Source organism: Bubalus kerabau, chromosome 4, assembly GCF_029407905.1.
Source record: "Bubalus kerabau isolate K-KA32 ecotype Philippines breed swamp buffalo chromosome 4, PCC_UOA_SB_1v2, whole genome shotgun sequence".
Taxonomy (NCBI): Eukaryota; Metazoa; Chordata; class Mammalia; order Artiodactyla; family Bovidae; genus Bubalus; species Bubalus kerabau.
The window spans coordinates 151,267,892-151,286,251 of NC_073627.1; the positions used below are offsets into that span (position 1 = coordinate 151,267,892).

Below are 18,360 nucleotides of genomic sequence, written 5' to 3' on the forward strand. Positions count from 1 at the left end.
ACTCAACATACTGAAATTCACTGCATTTCTACACACCAATAATGAACTATTATAAAGAAAGAAAATAATTTCATTTACAATTGTATCACAAAGAATAAAATACCTAGGAATAAGCTTAAGAGTAAATGAAAGACCAAGACACTGAAAAGTTTAAGACACTGATGAAAGAAATTGAAGACACAAATAAATGGAAAAGAATTCCATGTTCAGGGACTCGAAGAACTAACAGTGTTAAAATGTCCATACTACTCAAATAATTCTAGATTCAGTGCAATTCTTGTCAATATTTCAATGGCATTTTTCACAGAAATAGAGTCAACATTCTTAAAATCTATATTGACCCACAAAAGATCCTAAAAAGTCCATTCACTCTTGAGAAAGAAGAACAAAGCTGAAGGCAGAACACTTATTTATTTCAAACTATATTACAAAGGTCCAGTTATCACAACAGTATGGAACAAAACAGAGTCCAAAAATAAACTCGCATATATATAGATAATTCATTTACAACAAAGGAGCCAAGAATATACAATAGAGAAAGGAGAGTCTCTTCAATAAATAGTGCTGGGAGAACTAGATCACTCTCTCATTCCATGTACAGAAATTAACACAAATGAATTAAAGACTTGGACATAAGACCTGAAACCCTAAGATTCCTAGATGAAAACATAGCTGACTGGACTTCCCTGGTGGTCCAGTGGCTAAGACTCTGTACTTTCACTGCAGGGGGCATGAGTCTGATTACTGCTCCTAGTTGGGGAAGTTTCACATGCTGCTCAATGTGGGGAAAAAAAAACAAATCCCCACAAAACATATTTGATAAACTCCCTGACGTTGGTCTTGGCAATGTTTTTGTTTGTTTTTGACCTGACAACAAAAGAAATCAGAAGCTAAAAACAAAAAAGTGGGACTATATCACACTAAAGCTTCTGTATAGCAAAAGTAATCAACAAAATGAAAAGGCAATCATGCAAGAAAATATCTGTATATCAAATATCTGATAAGGGGCTAACATCAAAATTATATAAAGAACTCACACAATGCAACAGCAAATGAATAAATAAATGGGTAGAAGATCTGAATAGATATTTTTCTAAAGAAGACATACAGATATCCAACAGGTACATGAAAAGATGCTCAATATCACTAGTCATTATGGATACGCAAATCAAAACCCTAATAAGGTATCACCTCATACCTGATGGAATGGCTGTATTTATAAGAGACAAGTGTCGGCAAGGATATGGAGAAGACAGAACCTTTGTACACTGCTGATGGGAATGTAAACTGATGTAGCCACCATGGAAAATAGTATGGCAGTTACTCAACAAAGTTAAAAACACATATGATCCAGTCATTTTACTTTTGGGTATTTACACAAAGAAAATGAAAACACTAACTTGGAAAGATATCTGCAACCCATGTTCACTGTTGCATTATTTACAGTAGCCAAGTCTTAGAAACAACCTGTGTCCATCAGTGGATGGATGGATGAAGAAAATCTGGTGTGTGTGTATATATATATATATATACACAATGAAAAGCTATTTGGCTATAAGAAAGAATGAAATTTTGCTGTTTAAAACATCATGGATAGATCTTAAGGCCATGAGGCTAAGTGAAAGAAGTCAAAAAAAGACACTTATCATCTCACTTTTATGTAGAATAAAAACAAAATCCAAACAAAAATAAATCTCATGGATACAGATAACAGACTGGTGGTTACCAGAGGCAGGATATGAGGAAGAGGGGATGACAAAATGAGTAAAGGAAGTCAAAAGGTATAAACTTCCAATTATAAAATAAGGCATGGGGATAAAATTTATATCATGGCAACCACAGTTAATAATACTATACTGCATACTTGACAGTTACTAAGAGAGCAGATCTTAAAAGGTCTCACCACAAGAAAATAATTCTGTAAGTATGTATGGTGATGGATATTAACTAGACTTGCTGCTGCTGCTGCTGCTAAGTTGCTTCAGTCGTGTCTGACTCTGTGCAACCCCATAGACGGCAGCCCACCAGACTCCCGCATCCCTGGGATTCTCTAGGCAAGAATACTGGAGTGGGTTGCCATTTCCTTCTCCAATGCATGAAAGTGAAAAGTCAAAGTGAAGTCGCTAAGTCATGTCTGACTCTTACTGTGATGTTTATTACCCAATGTATACAAACATCTAATTACTTTGCTGTAAACCTGAAGCTAATATGTGCTACGTTGTTTCAGTTGTTTCAGTTGTGTCCTAATCTTTGCAACCCTATGACAGTAGCCTGCCAGGCTCCTCTGTCCATAGGATTCTCCACACAAGAATACTGGAGTGGGTTGTCATTTCCTCCTCCAGGGAATCTTCCTGACTTAAGGATCAAACCCAAGTCTCTTGCTTCTCGTGCACTGGCAGGCAGGTTCTTTACCTGGCAAGGGTGTTCCTTACCACTAGTGCAACCTGGGAAGCCTGAAACTAACATAATGTGTATCAACTATACTTCAATTAAAAAAGTTAAAAAAAAAAAAAGGAAAGAAATGTCAGCTTTCATTCATTAAAATTATTTTATTCATATCAATCATAAAGAACGAGGCTCACACTTACCTTTAATCTTCACATATTGCAAGTCGGGATTAACACACAGGGCAAGGTTACTAGGAAGAGTCCAGGGAGTAGTTGTCCAGGCAACCAAAGAAATATTTTCATCTTCCTCCAAAGGGAAAGTTACAAATATTGAAGGATCTTGAACATCCTGAAATCAAATGAGATAAAATATTCTTTTATAAAATTCGTAATAGTAGACTTGCAAGAAAAAGGAACTGATCTTAAAGAATACAATAATTTGATTTTCAGAATAAACTGAGCTTTAAAAAAAATTTGCCATATTTGTAACAAGACAATACAAAGCAATAAATTCCAAATACATTTTTATATAAAGAAATGCTTTAATAATTACCTTAGTAGTCACAACTGAAATATTTAAAGTTTATCAAGAGGGATACATAATGGAGATTTCACTATTACAATGATCTATTTTATAAAGTCCATAAAAAGTTAGGTCAATAAAATAACTATTTTGGAAAACAGCTATTATTTATTCAAAAATATATTAATAAAAATTTCACTGAAGGGTATATGAGAACTGTGTTTTCAACTTTTCAGGAAATCTGAAATTATGTCAAAAATAATCCTTAGTACACAATTAGAGTATGACCAAAGCAAAAAAAAAAAGAAAATATTAAATGTTGGCAAGGATGCAGTGTAATCATAACAGTCTAGTGGAGGTATAAATCAGTATAACCACTTTGGAAAAGTCTTTAAGAGTGGGAGACAATGAACCATGGTCCTTGAGTCAAATCTGGCCATTACCAGTTTTTTGTACAGCCCAAGAGCTAAGAATGGTTTTGACAGGACTGACAGACCATGTGGCTTACAAAGTCTAAAATAATTATTATCTGGCCCTTCACATAGTTTTCCAACTCTAGCACTAGAGCTAAATTTAAGTATATCTTACACACAATAATTCCACTCCTGGGAATGTAAGCAACAGAAATGTCTGTATACACTCCCCAAAACTCAAGTTCTAGAATATTCATTAACAGCCAGTAACTAGATATTACCCAAATGGCAATCAACATTAAAAGGGATAAGGACTTCTCTAGTGGTCCAGTGGCCAAGACTCTGTCGTGCAATGCCAGGGAAGCACGTTCAATCACTGGTCAGGAACTAAGATCCGACATGTCATGGAACAACTGAGCCCACTTGGCAACTACTGAAGCCCATGTGGCACAACTAGGTAGTAGTCTGTGAGCCTCAAAAAAAGATCTCACACGCCACAACTAAGACCTGGCACAGCCACATAAATAAATACATTTAACCATTAGAATAGATAAGTTAAATACTTAGCAGTAACTAAAATGATCTACAACTACACACAACATGGATGACTTCCAGAAACACAATCTTGAGCAAGAGAAGTCAGACAGACAAAAAAGAACAAACTGTACTATTGTATTTATACTTAGTAGAGAATCACTGAACAATGAGGTGGAATGAGGACAGTAGTAACTATAAAGGAGTAGGGTGATACATACTAAACTGAAAGGACCATGAGAAGGGAGAGCTCTTGATAGATTAATTGATAAGGCTCCTTTTGAACTTTATCAGGGTGTTGGCTTCAAATATACATTCATTTTGTACAAGTATATGGAATAGAGCAAGGAAATGGAAGAGCAAAAAAAAAGCTGTCTTATTAGGTCAGGAAATAGGTACAAAGGTGTAAAAATATTAATTTTAATATATATAGTAATGAACATAAAAAACTTAAAAAATAAAAAAAGCCACTAAAGAGAAACCTAAAATAAAACATTAATAGTGATTTCCTTTGGGTACTGGGATTATAATTTTCTCCTTCTTCTTAATATCTTCTATGGCTTCTAAATTTTCCACAATGAGCATAAGCTTCATAAATAATCACATCAACCAGACTTCTAGAAACTAAAAATTAAGACAATATAAAAAACAAGTATTTTTACATACCATCATTTAGTTTGCGTGTGTATGCTCAATTATCTTTCGGAAAAGTTTGGAAGCATTTTCTTCATTAACTCAATTTACTTCCCTACAGCTTGCTCTTTCCCAATAAGAAAATATATCTATTTACTATATAGATGAGTATAAACTTTGAAAACTCTAGGACCAAACTACTATAGGAAACTAACATGTAAAAATTTAGTTACCAAAGAAAACTGCAGCACAGTACACAAGGATCTGTATTACAAAATGTTTGGAACAACACTTACCATTTGAAAAAAGAAGAAAAAAAACAAAAAACCCTAGCCCTCTGAACAATTCAAATATCTATCGAAAGAATTAATAGATAAATTGTAACCTATTTGTTATATGAAAAGATCCAGGAGACGTAAGAGATGGGGGTTTGATCCCTGGGTCCGATTCCTGGGTTCATAAGATTCGCTGGAGGAGGAAATGGCAAACTACTCTAGTATTCTCACCTGGAAAATTCCAGACGAAGGAGAGTGCTGGGCTACAACCCATGGAGTCACAGAGTTGGAAACGAATGAACACACACACATGCAGCAGGGGTCCCAAACCTCTGGGATCTAATCCCTGATGGTCTGAGGTGGAGGTGATGTCATCAGTTCAGTTCAGTTCAGTCACTCAGTCAGATCCAACTCTCTGTGACCCCATGGACTGCAGCATACCAGCCTTCCCCATCCATCACCAACTACCAGAGCCTACTCAAACTCATGTCTATCACGTTGGTGATGCCATCCAACCATATCATCCTCTGTCATCCCCTTCTCCTCCTGCCTTCAATCTTTCCCAGCATCAGGGTCTTTTCCAAGGAGTCAGTTCTTCGAACCAGGTGGCCAAAATACTGGAGCTTGAGCTTCAGCATCAGCCCTTCCAATAAATATTCAGGACTGATTTCCTTTAGGATGGACTGGTTTGATCTCCTTGCAGTTCAAGGGACTCTCAAGAGTCTTCAACACCACAGTTCAAAAGCATCAATTCTTCAGCACTCAGCTTTCTTAATAGTCCAACTCTCACATCCATACATGACTACTGGAAAAACCATAGCTTTGACTAGACGGACCTTTGTTGGTAAAGTAACATCTCTGCTTTTTAATATGCTGTCTAGGTTGGTCATAGCTTTTCTTCCAAGGAGCAAGCGTCTTTTAATTTCTTGGCTGCAGTCACCATCTGCAGTGATTTTGGAGCCCCCAAAAATAAAGTCAGCCACTGTTTCCATTGTTTCTCCAATTATTTGCCATAAAGTAATGGGACTGGATGCCATGATCTTAGTTTTTCGAATGCTGAGTTTTAAGCCAACTTTTTCACTCTTCTCTTTCATCAAGAGGCTCTTTAGTTCCTCTTCACTTTCTGCCATAAGGGTGGTGTCATCTGCATATCTGAGGTTATTGGTATTTCCCCTGGCAATCTTGACTTCAGTTTGTAGGTCATCCAGCCTGGCATTTTGCATGATATACTCTGCATATAAGTTAAATAAGCTAAAAACTAAAGGTGATGTAATAATAACAGAAATAATGTGTACAATTAATGTAATTGTGCTTGAATCATCCCCAAACCATCCCCTTACTTGGTCTGTGGAAAAACTGTCTTCCACAAAACCAGTCCCTGGCTCCCAAAAGGCTGGGCGTCACTGCTATGTTGTTGCTCATTCGATAACTTGTGTCTGACTCTTCGTGACCCCATGGACTGTAGCACGTCAGGCCTCCCTGCCCCCTCTATTACAGTTTGCCCAAGTTCACGGCCACTGAGTCAGTGATGCTACCCAACCATCTCATCCACTGCTAAACAGCAGTTAAAATTAAACTTAAAGCTACATGTATAAATGAGAAGGAATTTTAAAACATAATGTTTATTTTAAAATGCAAGGTTCAGAAAAAGAATAATGGATGATACTCAGAAACATATATAAAAACAGTATATACTGTTAATGAATATTTATGTACATAGTAAAAATATAAAAATATGCATAATTAAGAACCCCCAAATTCAGCACAGTGGTTCCCTATCAGGATGTAAAGAAAGAAATGGAAAAGAGAAAGGTGGTGTAAATAAACTGTGGTATATTTACCTACACAGTAATTAGAACAAAAGATCCATAACTCTACAAAACATGGATGACTATCACAAGAAAAGCCAGAAAGAAAAGAATACATAGTATATCTTCCCATTTCTTCAAAGTACAGAACCAGACAAAACTAATCAACTGTTATCTGTGATATTTGATGTATTTGAAAAAAATAGATGCATTTAGTGAAACCAATTTTATTTTTAATTCTTTTGGCCATGGCACAAGGTTTGCAGGATCTTAATTCCAAGACCAGGCACAAAACCTGTGCCCTCGGCAGTGAAAGCTCAGAGTCCTAACCACCGGATTACCAAGGAATTCCCCAATGCAACCCATTAGTTGGTATGCTTAAGATCTGTGCATGTCCAAATAAAAAAAACAAATACTGACCTCTATTATATACGTTCAAAGAAAAAACAAACACAGAAACAAAGTACTTATATCTATAAAATGCAGAGGACAGAGAAAATGTTAAATCAGATTATGAAGTTGTAATCATTAAAATTCAGATCATGGGAAACTCTACAAAGCAAAACCTGTTACCCAAACAATGATTTGCAAAGGTGGGGGGTGGGCGGGGGCGAGGGAAGCAAAAGAAAAACACAAAAACAGAAATGGAGGCCTACACATTAAAAAAGATCTAAGAGACAACTATTACTGAGTATGAACTTTCCTTAGGTCTGGATTAAAAAACAAACAACTAGAAATAACCTTAGGGGAAAAAGATGCTATTTAGAGACAAACAGAAATGTGAACACTGATGATATCCAGCAGTTAAACAATTACAAAATATTTAACACTAAGAATATTAAAAATGATTGATGATGACTTTTTAAGGTGTGACAATAGTACTATGGTAATATTAAAGAAAGATTAATTTATTAAAGGTACATAATGGATTACTTATCAATAAAATGACATGTCTATTATTTACTTTTGAAAAAGCATCTGGGAGAAATAAGTGTCGTGTGCAGATGGGGCAGGACTGGCTATAGAGACTGTTGGGGATACATGATAGGCACAGGAGAGTTAGCTAATTATTGTCTACTTTTGTGCATGCTTGAAATTCTTCACGTTAAAATGTTTTTAAGAAGGAAGAAAATACAGCAATATAATCAGACCTGAGAAAGTTTAAGCCTTTGGTACTCAACAGATATTATATTAATCTCTACATTTTTGTGTCTTAATATATTTTATTAAAAAAATACAATAACAGGAGTCCCTAAGAACAATCCAATGAGATGTTAAAAGCATTCTCTAAGATGGAAAATGCATCTGAAGTGCGAGTTTTAATAATTTCCAAACCTAGCCATGAAATAAGAATTCTGAACAAATCGAAGTCCTTTAAAAACAAAGAGGGTTAAATAATATCAGAAATAAAACCACCACTTGAATACAAACACGAGAACAGATACTTCTTATTTCTAAAGACTTACAGTCTTTACTATCTCTCTGGATAAGGTAAAGCAGTACACTGAGTCCCTTGGATTGCAAGGAGATCAAACCAGTCAATCCTAAAGGAAATCAATCCTGAATATTCACTTGAAGGACTGATGCTGAAGCTGAAGCTCCAATACTTTGGCCACCTGATGCAAAGAGCTGACTCAGCAGAAAAGACCCTGATGCTGGGAAAGACTGAAGGTAGGAGGAGCAGGGGACGACAGAGAACAAGATGGCTGGATGGCATCACTGACTCAATGCACATGAGTTTGAGCAAGCTCTGGGAAATGGTGAAGGACAGGGAAGCCCGGTGTGCTGTAGTCCTTGGTGTCGCAAAGAGTTGGACACAACTGAATGACTGAACAAAGTGCACTGTGTAAATATAAGACATGTTTAAATTCTTATACCAAACATAGCAAGTTATTTCATTCATCAAAGAAAAGATCATAACACATCACTAACTGCAAATAAGATTTTCTTCCAAATACTTTTAACAAATAAATGATTTTACAAGGTCTGAGACAAGGCATAAAATAATCCTAAGCAATAAGCCTTATGAAACAGTGACTTGAGGAAAATAGAGCAGAGCTGGCCTTACTCAACAAAGAGAGGCATAAAAATATGGTTAAAATAAGCAAAATCTATCAATCAAAATCTATCTATTAAGACCAGCCAAGGGATTCCCCAGTGGCTCAGTTCGTAAAAAACTGCCTGCCAATGCAGGAGAAGCAGGAGACATGGGTTTGATCCCTAAGTGGGAAGATCCCCTGGAGAAGGAAATGGAAACCCACTCCAATATTTTTGCCTGGAAAATTCCATGAACAGAGGAGACTGGCAGGCCACAGTCCATGAGGTCGCAGAGTCAGACAAAACTAAGAGCACTCATGCACACATCACATTAAGATACATCATTTACATCACTCCCCAGGCTTAACGTTCTACACTGGGACTAAGTTACCATGATCATACAACCATTTAACTTCTGATTACATAACTTAATGTCCAATGCCATCTCACATACCTTGTAATTCTGGTGAGATTCAAAGTTGGAGAGTGGAGTATTGCATGCAGTGGAGAAGGGCATGACTTTCACACCTCTATAAACAAGGCCTTTATCATAGAGTTGTTTGAAGATCCACCTGGCAAGTAAAGAGAAAGAATTTTTAAAAAATTACATCACCAGAATCCTGTTTTCCCAAATACAAACATTTATGCCAGTCTAGTTTCCGTTTGCAGAGTATCTGATAGCAAAGACGTAGAAACACAATGTCTCTCAACTGGTGAATAGCTGGTAAATTATAACAGATCAGTATAATGAGATTTTATGTAGACATTAAACCTGGAAAGGGAAACAATAATCCACTCCTGTATTCTTGCCTGGTGAATCCCATGGACATAGGAGCCTGGCAGGCTACAATCCATGGGGTCGCAAAGAGTCAGACACCACTTAGCAACTAAACAACAACAACGTAGACATTAAAAGTGCTAATATCTGTTGGCACAGAAAGATGCTCATGACTTGATGTTGACTGAGAAAGGCAATTGACACCATATTGTACAATGAGGTACCAATTATGTAAAACTATACATATCAGTATACATATTTATATTTTTAGAGATGCTAAAAAAAAAAAATAGGTTTCCATCAATGTATTAACTTACAGTTGGGATTTTAGGTTTTTTGTTTTTCTTCATACTTTTCTGGTGTATTGTTTAAATTTCACTATAATGGACAGTTTTACAAAGGCTTAAGTAGAAATAATTGAGATTAGGATCAGATATCTCTCCTATAGTCAGTCAAGAATGTTTATTAAACACTGAAACATGTTGCTTTATGCTAAATACACCAAGACACTACAAAACAGTCATCCCAGGTTCTGTGGTGACCAGTCACCTTTCCCAGACGGATACAAGAATGCACTTGGTGGGAATCCTTACTTAATTCTGCCTTTATTTAACTCATTTTTGTAGTTTGAGTCCTAAGTACTTGGAACAATAAATGAATTAAATTCTCTCCCATATGCTAAAATACATTTTTGTGAAAAAACTGCACAAATTTTCATGGTAATCCTTGACTTTGAATAAAGTCTGAAAGCCTGGTGTCTTGTAACAAATATCCCAAGTTCAAACTTTAAATTATATACTCTGATTCAAGTACATTCACAGGAGACCAGAGGAACTGTCAGATTTGATATCATTAAGATCCAGATTCAAGCCTAAGAGCCATATAACTCGCTGAGTGATCTCAGAGAAATCACAATCACTTGCCTTTACCTCCAACAGGGTCTGACCCCAATTCACAAGACTTTCTGAATCATCTGGGAAAATGGATATGGAAGTACTTTATATATACTCAAAAGTACCAGCTCAATCTAAATTATCATCATTAACATTATCATTGTAAATGTATCACCTACTATTATTTTTATATTCACACTAGGTTTATGTGCCTTATTTATATGCCAACATGTTCCTCAGGAATAACTAACATTCTAATACTAAGAGGCTTTGAATGGTTTTCCCCTGACTGAAATATGTTTTAATGTAAATAAAGAAGTATGATGTAAAGCTGCACTGTCTACTGTGGTAACACTAGCCACAAGTGCTCATTTAAATTTATTAAAATTAGAAACTCATTCTCAGTCATACTAACCACGTTTAAGTGCTAAATACTTAAATGCTGATCTAGAGCATAAAGAATACCTTCTTTTTCAGATATTTAACAGAAACCCTGCTTTTTTACAATGCACTAGTCATGAGAACTCCAGCTTGTCAGCGAAATAGGAAGAAAGTTCCTGTCCAAAGTTCCTGCCTTGTCAGACAATTTAATCAACTTCTACCCTTGGATACATGGGTCTGGAGATGCACTCACAGGGGTACATTAGAGTCAGGGGGTCTGAGAACTGCCCTAGGTATCTAGCTCTTCAAAGGACATGTGCCAAGCATGTGCAACAGATCTTGACTGATAGAAATGTAATCAGGGAGACAGGAGACAGTAAGAAGCACAAGCACTTCAGTGTAGGGCCAAAAAAAAAAAAAGAATCCTACAAAAGATCTCTGCAACTCACCTGTAATTATACATAACTTAACAAAAGCAGGACTTCCTCAAGGTCTGAGTTATGTACACAGGGCATTTTGTAGCCATAATAATTGTTTGCCAACTAATGATATGTAATGATTCTCAGACTACTGTAGGAAGCTCAAATTACCTATCAAAACTGGCATTGCAACAATTCTTATTTACAGTTAAAGGAAGCAAAATTAATTTTGAATCTGTTAGGAAACAGTGACTGCATATATAATTTCTCTCAGTAAAAAATTCAAGTACACATCAAAAATTCAAGTATCATTAATACCTTCTTAGAATCTAAAATATACTGAATTTAAAAATAAATTTTGGAGTGGAGGGAATGAATAGTACTGTAGAATTTCAGGGAATATAAATACTCTGTATGATAGCAAAATTATGGAAGTATGTCATCACATTATCTGTCCAAATCCAAAGAATGTACAAGAAGAGGGAACCCTAATGGAAACTCTGGACTTCAGTTGATTATGATCCCTCAATACAGGTTCATGAATTGTAACAAATGTACCACTCTGGTGGGGGATGTTAATAATAGAGGAGGCTCTGTATGTGTGGAGGCACAAAGCATGTGGGAAATCTCTGTATCTTCCTCTTTTTTCATCTTTTTAGAGCATTTTTAGGTTCATAGCAAAATTAAGTCTTTAAAAACAAAGAAAAAAACAAATCAATTCCTAAAGATTTCAGGTAACTATGAAACAAGCTGATTCATACTAGAGCATCTCTCTACTAACTAATATAATAGAACAGTCATTATAGTTATACCGTCAAATAAACTTACCAAACAGATTCCATGAATTGTGGATACAGAGTTTTGTAGTCATTGTCAAAGTCAATCCATCGGCCAAGTCTGGTAATAGTAGACTTAAGACGTGAATATTAAAAAAATAGGAATATTAGAGTTTTTAGACAATGACATGTTATTACATAGCAATTATCATCATTATATATGATGATTTTGGAAGAACAATCAATGGTTCAAGTAAATCTATATTGTAAACAACTCATAAAAGTCTACCAAAGCTACCAAATGTCCAACACTGCAGATCTAACTGTTGCTGGCATGAATCATCAATGGCTGCTAAAATTAATGAGTCACAGTATGATAAGAAACAGGGTACTTACTAACTACAAAGGAAAACCCGAAACTTGACAGTGGAGAAACTTCACAGAATCACCTTAGTGAACAACATTAAAAATGCCAACGAGACATATCAGCACTGTGTGCCTTCTGGTATGACAGACTAAGAGGGCTTGATGTTACTTCTTAGGCATTTTTGCCAAAAAAGTATAACCCAAACTGTATCATGAGGAAATACCAGACATTGAGGGAATTTCTGTATTCTTTAAAAGTGACATGGTCAGGAATACAAAAGACTGAAGGAATGTCCCAGATTGAAAGAGACTGCAGAGATATGACAACTAAATAAAATCTGTATTCCTAGACTGGATCTTGCATCAGAAATAAGAATTAGTGGACACTGGTTAAATCTGAATAGGTGTATAATATTGTATCAATGTTAATTTCCTGATTTTGATAGTTATACCATAGTCATTAAAGGTTAGCTTTTGGGAAGTGGGTGATTGGTACAGAGGCTCTTTATACTATTTTTGGGGGGGGAAAAAAGCCCACATGTATATTATAATCATCAGGACTTTCCCCTATTAGTGACCAGGCAATAAACGTAGATTCAGAAAGTTAGGTTAGGAGAAAATTAAGGAGCTTTGACTTTTAGGTTGGTGAAATCAAATTTCATTAAACAATAAAAATAAGTTTTGAGCAGAAAGAGCACAATAAATAGTCTTGAGAGAAATAACTTGGCAAGCTAAGTGGAAAGAACATGAGAAAGAGACCAATTATTAGACTGTTACAGAAATGAAGACAATGGTGGCTGAAAGACTAGGCTGTACGAATGAAAAGAAATGTCTAGATAAGAGATTGGAGAAGGCAATGGCAACCCACTCCAGTACTCTTGCCTGGAAAATCCCATGGATGGAGGAGCTTGGTAGGCCGCAGTCCATGGGGTCACTAAGAGTCGGGCACGACTGAGTGACTTCACTTTCACTTTTCACTTTCATCATTGGAGAAGGAAATGGCAACCTACTCCAGTATTCTTGCCTGGAGAATCCCAGGGACAGAGGAGCCTAGTGGGCTGCTGTCTATGGGGTCGCACAGAGTCGGACATGACTGAAGTGACTTAGCAGATAAGAGATATTAAGAAAAGTTTGCTCGAATTTGACATTTGAACAGGTCATGATGACTAAAATTTGAAGTCTGGAAGACTGATACCACTGGCAGGAACAGCAAATTTGAAAAAGTGGTAAGATCATGAAGATGGAAAAAAATAAGAGCCAGACATGTTTTTGAATTGTACAGGTATCTGTGAGGTGAGGTGAAGTGAAGTGAAGTTTCTCAGTCATGTCTGACTCTTTGCGACCCCATGGACTGTAGCCTACCAGGCTCCTCCCTCCACGGGATTCTCCAGGCAAGAATACTGGAGTGGGTTGCCATTTCCTTCTCCAGGGGATCTTCCCGACCCAGGGATCAAACCCGGGTCTCCCACATTCCAGGCAGATGCTTTAACCTCTGAGCCACCAGGGAAGCCCATACAGGTATCTGTAGAGTTGTACAACAATCCGAGAGGCAGGGAGGAAAGGGGAAGTTAAAGACCTTTGTTTCTAAGCCCATCAGAATTAAGAGAAAATAAGAGCTCTGCCAGACTTGACAGTTATTATACGTAAATGCATCAGCTGTGGGAGCTCTATGACTAGAAAAGCAGTGGGCAAGATGGGAATCAAGCTAATATAACAACCATGAGTCCAAATGTGAATTATTTTTAACATCTGAATTTTAAAATTGCAACATTCTAGTTAATCTGTTTACTAGGACAGCATGATTCCTGTCATACACTGTGGGTAGGTAGGAGATTAAATTTGGAAGATCAATCAGGAACACAGAAATCAGAAAAGAGAGGGTTCAGCTTAACAGTTTAGGTAATGAAGTTGAAGATGGAAGCTAAACAGTCTTTTAAAGAGAACAGTCAACTTTGGGTGCATGTCATAAAAAGCACAAATGATCATAAAGTATTTCAACTCCCCTTTAAAAAACTAGCTTTTTAAAAAAATTCTACTTAAAACAACAAACTATACCTTCCATTCAGTAGAGTATCGCATCACAATTGCTCGGCACTGACTGTTATACTCTGCAATCCCCAATTTGGCTACATCCTCTGGTCCTCTGATTCCCAGGGTCTTATCAATTTCATATTCCTGAAAATTTGCATTAAGATTGTTAACATCCCTGCCCTATGACATAAATGCAATTCAACAAAGCTAGAAAATAAAAGGGATTTAAAAAAATTAGTTCTCAGAAAATCTATGGAGAAAATGAACTGTACATAATATTATAGAAATAAAGTTGAAGAATATCTGATTATAGTAAAAATTCATATTTTAACATATTATATATTGAAATATAATGCTTATTTTAAAATATCAGAACATAATATGGCTGATAACTCAAACATACCACAGGTAAACCATGACAATCCCAACCAAATCTTCTGTCAACGTGAAACCCACTCTGGTGAGCATATCTTGTAACTATATCTTTAATTGTCCCTGCAAGTATATGTCCATAGTGAGGCAGTCCAGTTGCAAAAGGAGGCCCATCATAGAAGGTAAATCTAAAAGGTAAGAAAAATTTGTTGTTACTTTAAAATAGACAGCAAAAACTAAGACAGCATTTTACTATAGACCGCAACTGTTACAGTAGAGTCTTTGGGGAGAAGAAAAGCTGCAAGGCTAGGAAACTCAGACGTAACTGATTAGATATCTACCGGAGGCCTTGCATTCAAAAAGGCTAATTATGACCATTTGGAGAGACTTGCATTAGACCATCCATTCTTCATTTATTAGTTCTATGATCTAAAGGAAGTTATTCATCCTGATCCTAAGTTAGATTATCTGTAAAATAGGCCCAAAAACAGCTATTATAAGGTTTTTTGAGCAGAAGAGACACATGATGAAAACAGTAATTAAAGAAAAGACTGGTTTTTTAGGTGAATGAAGACTAGAGGTAGGAAGAACCCCAACAGGAAGCTACTACACTCTGCTTGTCTAAATGCTTAAATGAGAATGGTAATAATAAGAAAAGTGGAAAGGAAGAGACTTGACATATAAACTATTTGGAAGACCTCTTTAAGAAACTAAATCTACCTCTAGTAATTAAGAACTCATTCATTCAACATATATCTACTACTGAGATATATAAAGAGGTAGGAGATTCTGAGAAATGATTATTTTTAGACTATACCTTTACCAAAGAAATTCACATACTTTGGCCTATGTTTTGATTGCTTTAAGCATTCCTGGAAACAATTAAAGTCAGACCAAAACTGCAAGATTTTCTCTTCTTCAGCAGGAAAATTGATGTTTTCTGGAACTTGTTGAACCATTTTTGTCACTGCAAGAGAAATCAAATTTTTTATTCTCAAAGGAGAAGTCTAGGAATAACAGAGTACCATACATTAAAATGAATGTTCCTATCACTAGCCATGATACTACACGGTACTTTAAACTTTTTAAAGGTAAAGTTCACAAACCATAAAGTTCACCCTTTTAAAGTGTACAATTCACTTTTGCCTTTTTCTTTTTAAAGTATATACACAAGACTGTGCAACCACCACCACTCTCTAATTTCAAAACATTTTCATCACTATTCCCTCTTCAGCCTTCCAAAAAAAAATGCAAACATTAGCAGTCATTCTCCATCCTCTTCTTCACTAGACTTCTGGTGAATGTTCTGCCTCCTTTCTAGATCTTCCTATTTTGGACATGTCACATAAATGAAATTACGTATATACAGACTACTGGGTCTGGCTTCTTTTACTTAGAATTATGTTTTTGAGGTTCATCCATGTTGTAACACGTACTCGTACTTCATTTTTCATTTATGGCTGAATAATAATTCATTTTACAGATATGACACTTTTTCTTTATTAATTCCTCAGTTCATGGACATTGGCATTGTTTTCACTTTTGGACAGGGCAGCTTTTATGTGGACATAAGTTTTCAGCTCTTAGGTAAATACCTAGGAGTAAAACTGCTGGGTTATGGCAACTGTGTTCAACTTTTTGAGAAACTGCCAAAATGTGTTCCAAAGCTGCTGTGTCATTTTACATTCTCCTAGCAGAGAATAAGATTCCAGTTTCTCTACATCCTCACTCCTTATTGTCCATCTTTGGATTATATGAAATCCTAGGTGGTATAAAGTACTATCTCACTGTGCTTTTAATTTCCATTTCCCTAATGATTAGTGATGCCGAGCTTATTGGTCATTTTATACCTTCTTTGGAGAAATGTCTACTCATCTTTTGCCTACTGTTTAACTGGGCTGTCTTTTTACTGCTAAATTGTAAGACTTCTTTATACAGTCTAGATACAAGCCCCTTATCAGTTACAGGATTTGCAAACAAAATTTTCCCATTCCACAGCTTGTTTCTTATTTTCTTCATGGTCTATTCTTTGAAGCACAAACACTTTTAATTTTGGTGAAGTTCAGTTTATTTACTGGTTTTGTTACTTGAACTTTTAGTGTTGTATCTAAGAAATCACAACCGACAACAAGGTTGTGATGTTTTAGCTCGTACGGTTAGGTCACTGATCCATCTTGAGTTATTTTTGTATATGGTATGAAGTAAAAACATATGGTACTTTTAAATTTCAAAATTTATGTCCAATTCATACTCATTTATTCTTCAGCTACAGTATAACATTTAGTAATCACAGACCACACATTTCTTAAAAGAAAAGAAAACCCTGCCAATTGTAATGATACTAAAAATTCATTAATAATCTGGAAAAATAAATCTCAAAGTAGGTAAAAATTCTTACCTACATTCACTTTTGTTGAATCAACCTAATCTGAGGAAAACAGGCAAAACCTTAAAAAATGTTCAAGCTAAAAAATAAGAATTACATTCAAATAATTCCAAGATTATTTTAATTTTACATTTTATCAATTGTGCTACTTACTCATGAATTTTGTAAAGGACAAACCCTATGCCTCTCTGATTTAGTGCCTACTGAGAGGTCTTAGTGTCTTTTTCAGAAGTTAACAACCTCATTCAGAAATACCTGATCAGTCTGGGTTTAACTATCTAGTGGTTTAACTATCTACTGAGCATCCTTGAGTCCATTTTTCCTCAAAGCCTATTTATTCTCACTTTATAATTTTAATAAGGTTGGTGATCAGATTTCCAAGCCAACATCAGATTACAATGGGATAGGAACGCTAATAATGAGAAAACAGAGAAGGCGGAAAACCTTAAGAACTCAAATAACAATCTGAGATAATTGACTCTAGAAGCTCAGAGATTGACATACTTCAACCAATTCTGAAAAATCAAAGCCTAAGCACCATAACTGAACTATGCCATAAAAAAAAAATTTTTTTAATTAAAAAAAAAAAAAGCTACGTATATAAAGCAATGGTAGAAATTATGGAATTTCAAAGATACAGTCTTCACTATGTTAACTCATTTTTATTCTATTTTATTTGACAGAGAATGTGAAGAGACTAACTAAAGGACTGATCACGAAATGGCAAATACACAAACAGATTAAAAATAAAATTAGGGAATCAAATTAAAATTATATGGAAATTCAAGACCAGGGAAAATTTAAATCATGCAGATCCTTGGTCTAAATTACCAACACTGATTCAAGATATGACTGTGAGCTTCCTGGCAGCCAAGACAAGGGATTAAAAAGTCAAAAGGATATTGATTTTGCACATAAGTGAAAATCTGTAGAAAATGAGATTTATGCCACAGAAATCTGAGTCACACACGGAAATGAGTGATCTGTTTAATTAATATTTTTAACATTAGAAAAAGTTGTTTTTAAAGTTTGTTACAAGCAGTATTTCTCCTTTTGTCCCTCTGTCATTCATTTTTGACATGTGAGAGTGCCTTTGAGTTTTATACAGGAAAAAAATAAGGAAGAACATGTGTGCCATTTAACTCTACTATCCATTTTCTGATTAGAGTAAGCCATTTGCATGCATGTGTGCGTGCTAAGTCGCCTTAGTCATCCCCAACTCTGTGCAACCCTATGGACTGTAGCCTGCCAGGCTCCTCTGTCCATGGGATTCTCCAGGCAAGAATACTGGAGTGGGCTGTCATGCCCTCCTCCAGGGGATCTTACCAACCCAGAAATTGAACCTGCA

At 35.8% G+C, this 18,360-nt stretch overlaps 1 protein-coding gene across 1 annotated transcript in view; it reads right to left on the bottom strand.

Annotated features, from left to right (window-relative positions):
* The window catches only part of IARS1 (isoleucyl-tRNA synthetase 1), a 76,940-nt gene that overhangs the window by 53,628 nt on the left and 4,952 nt on the right, over window positions 1-18,360 (bottom strand). The window contains exons 2-7 of the mRNA XM_055579047.1: window positions 15,467-15,593; window positions 14,658-14,814; window positions 14,279-14,398; window positions 11,910-11,992; window positions 9,065-9,182; window positions 2,589-2,736 (exon numbers count right to left, since the gene is read on the bottom strand). Coding sequence (XP_055435022.1) covers window positions 2,589-2,736; window positions 9,065-9,182; window positions 11,910-11,992; window positions 14,279-14,398; window positions 14,658-14,814; window positions 15,467-15,585 — 745 coding nt within the window. The 5' untranslated portion in view covers window positions 15,586-15,593. The remainder of the gene's footprint in view (window positions 1-2,588; window positions 2,737-9,064; window positions 9,183-11,909; window positions 11,993-14,278; window positions 14,399-14,657; window positions 14,815-15,466; window positions 15,594-18,360) is intronic.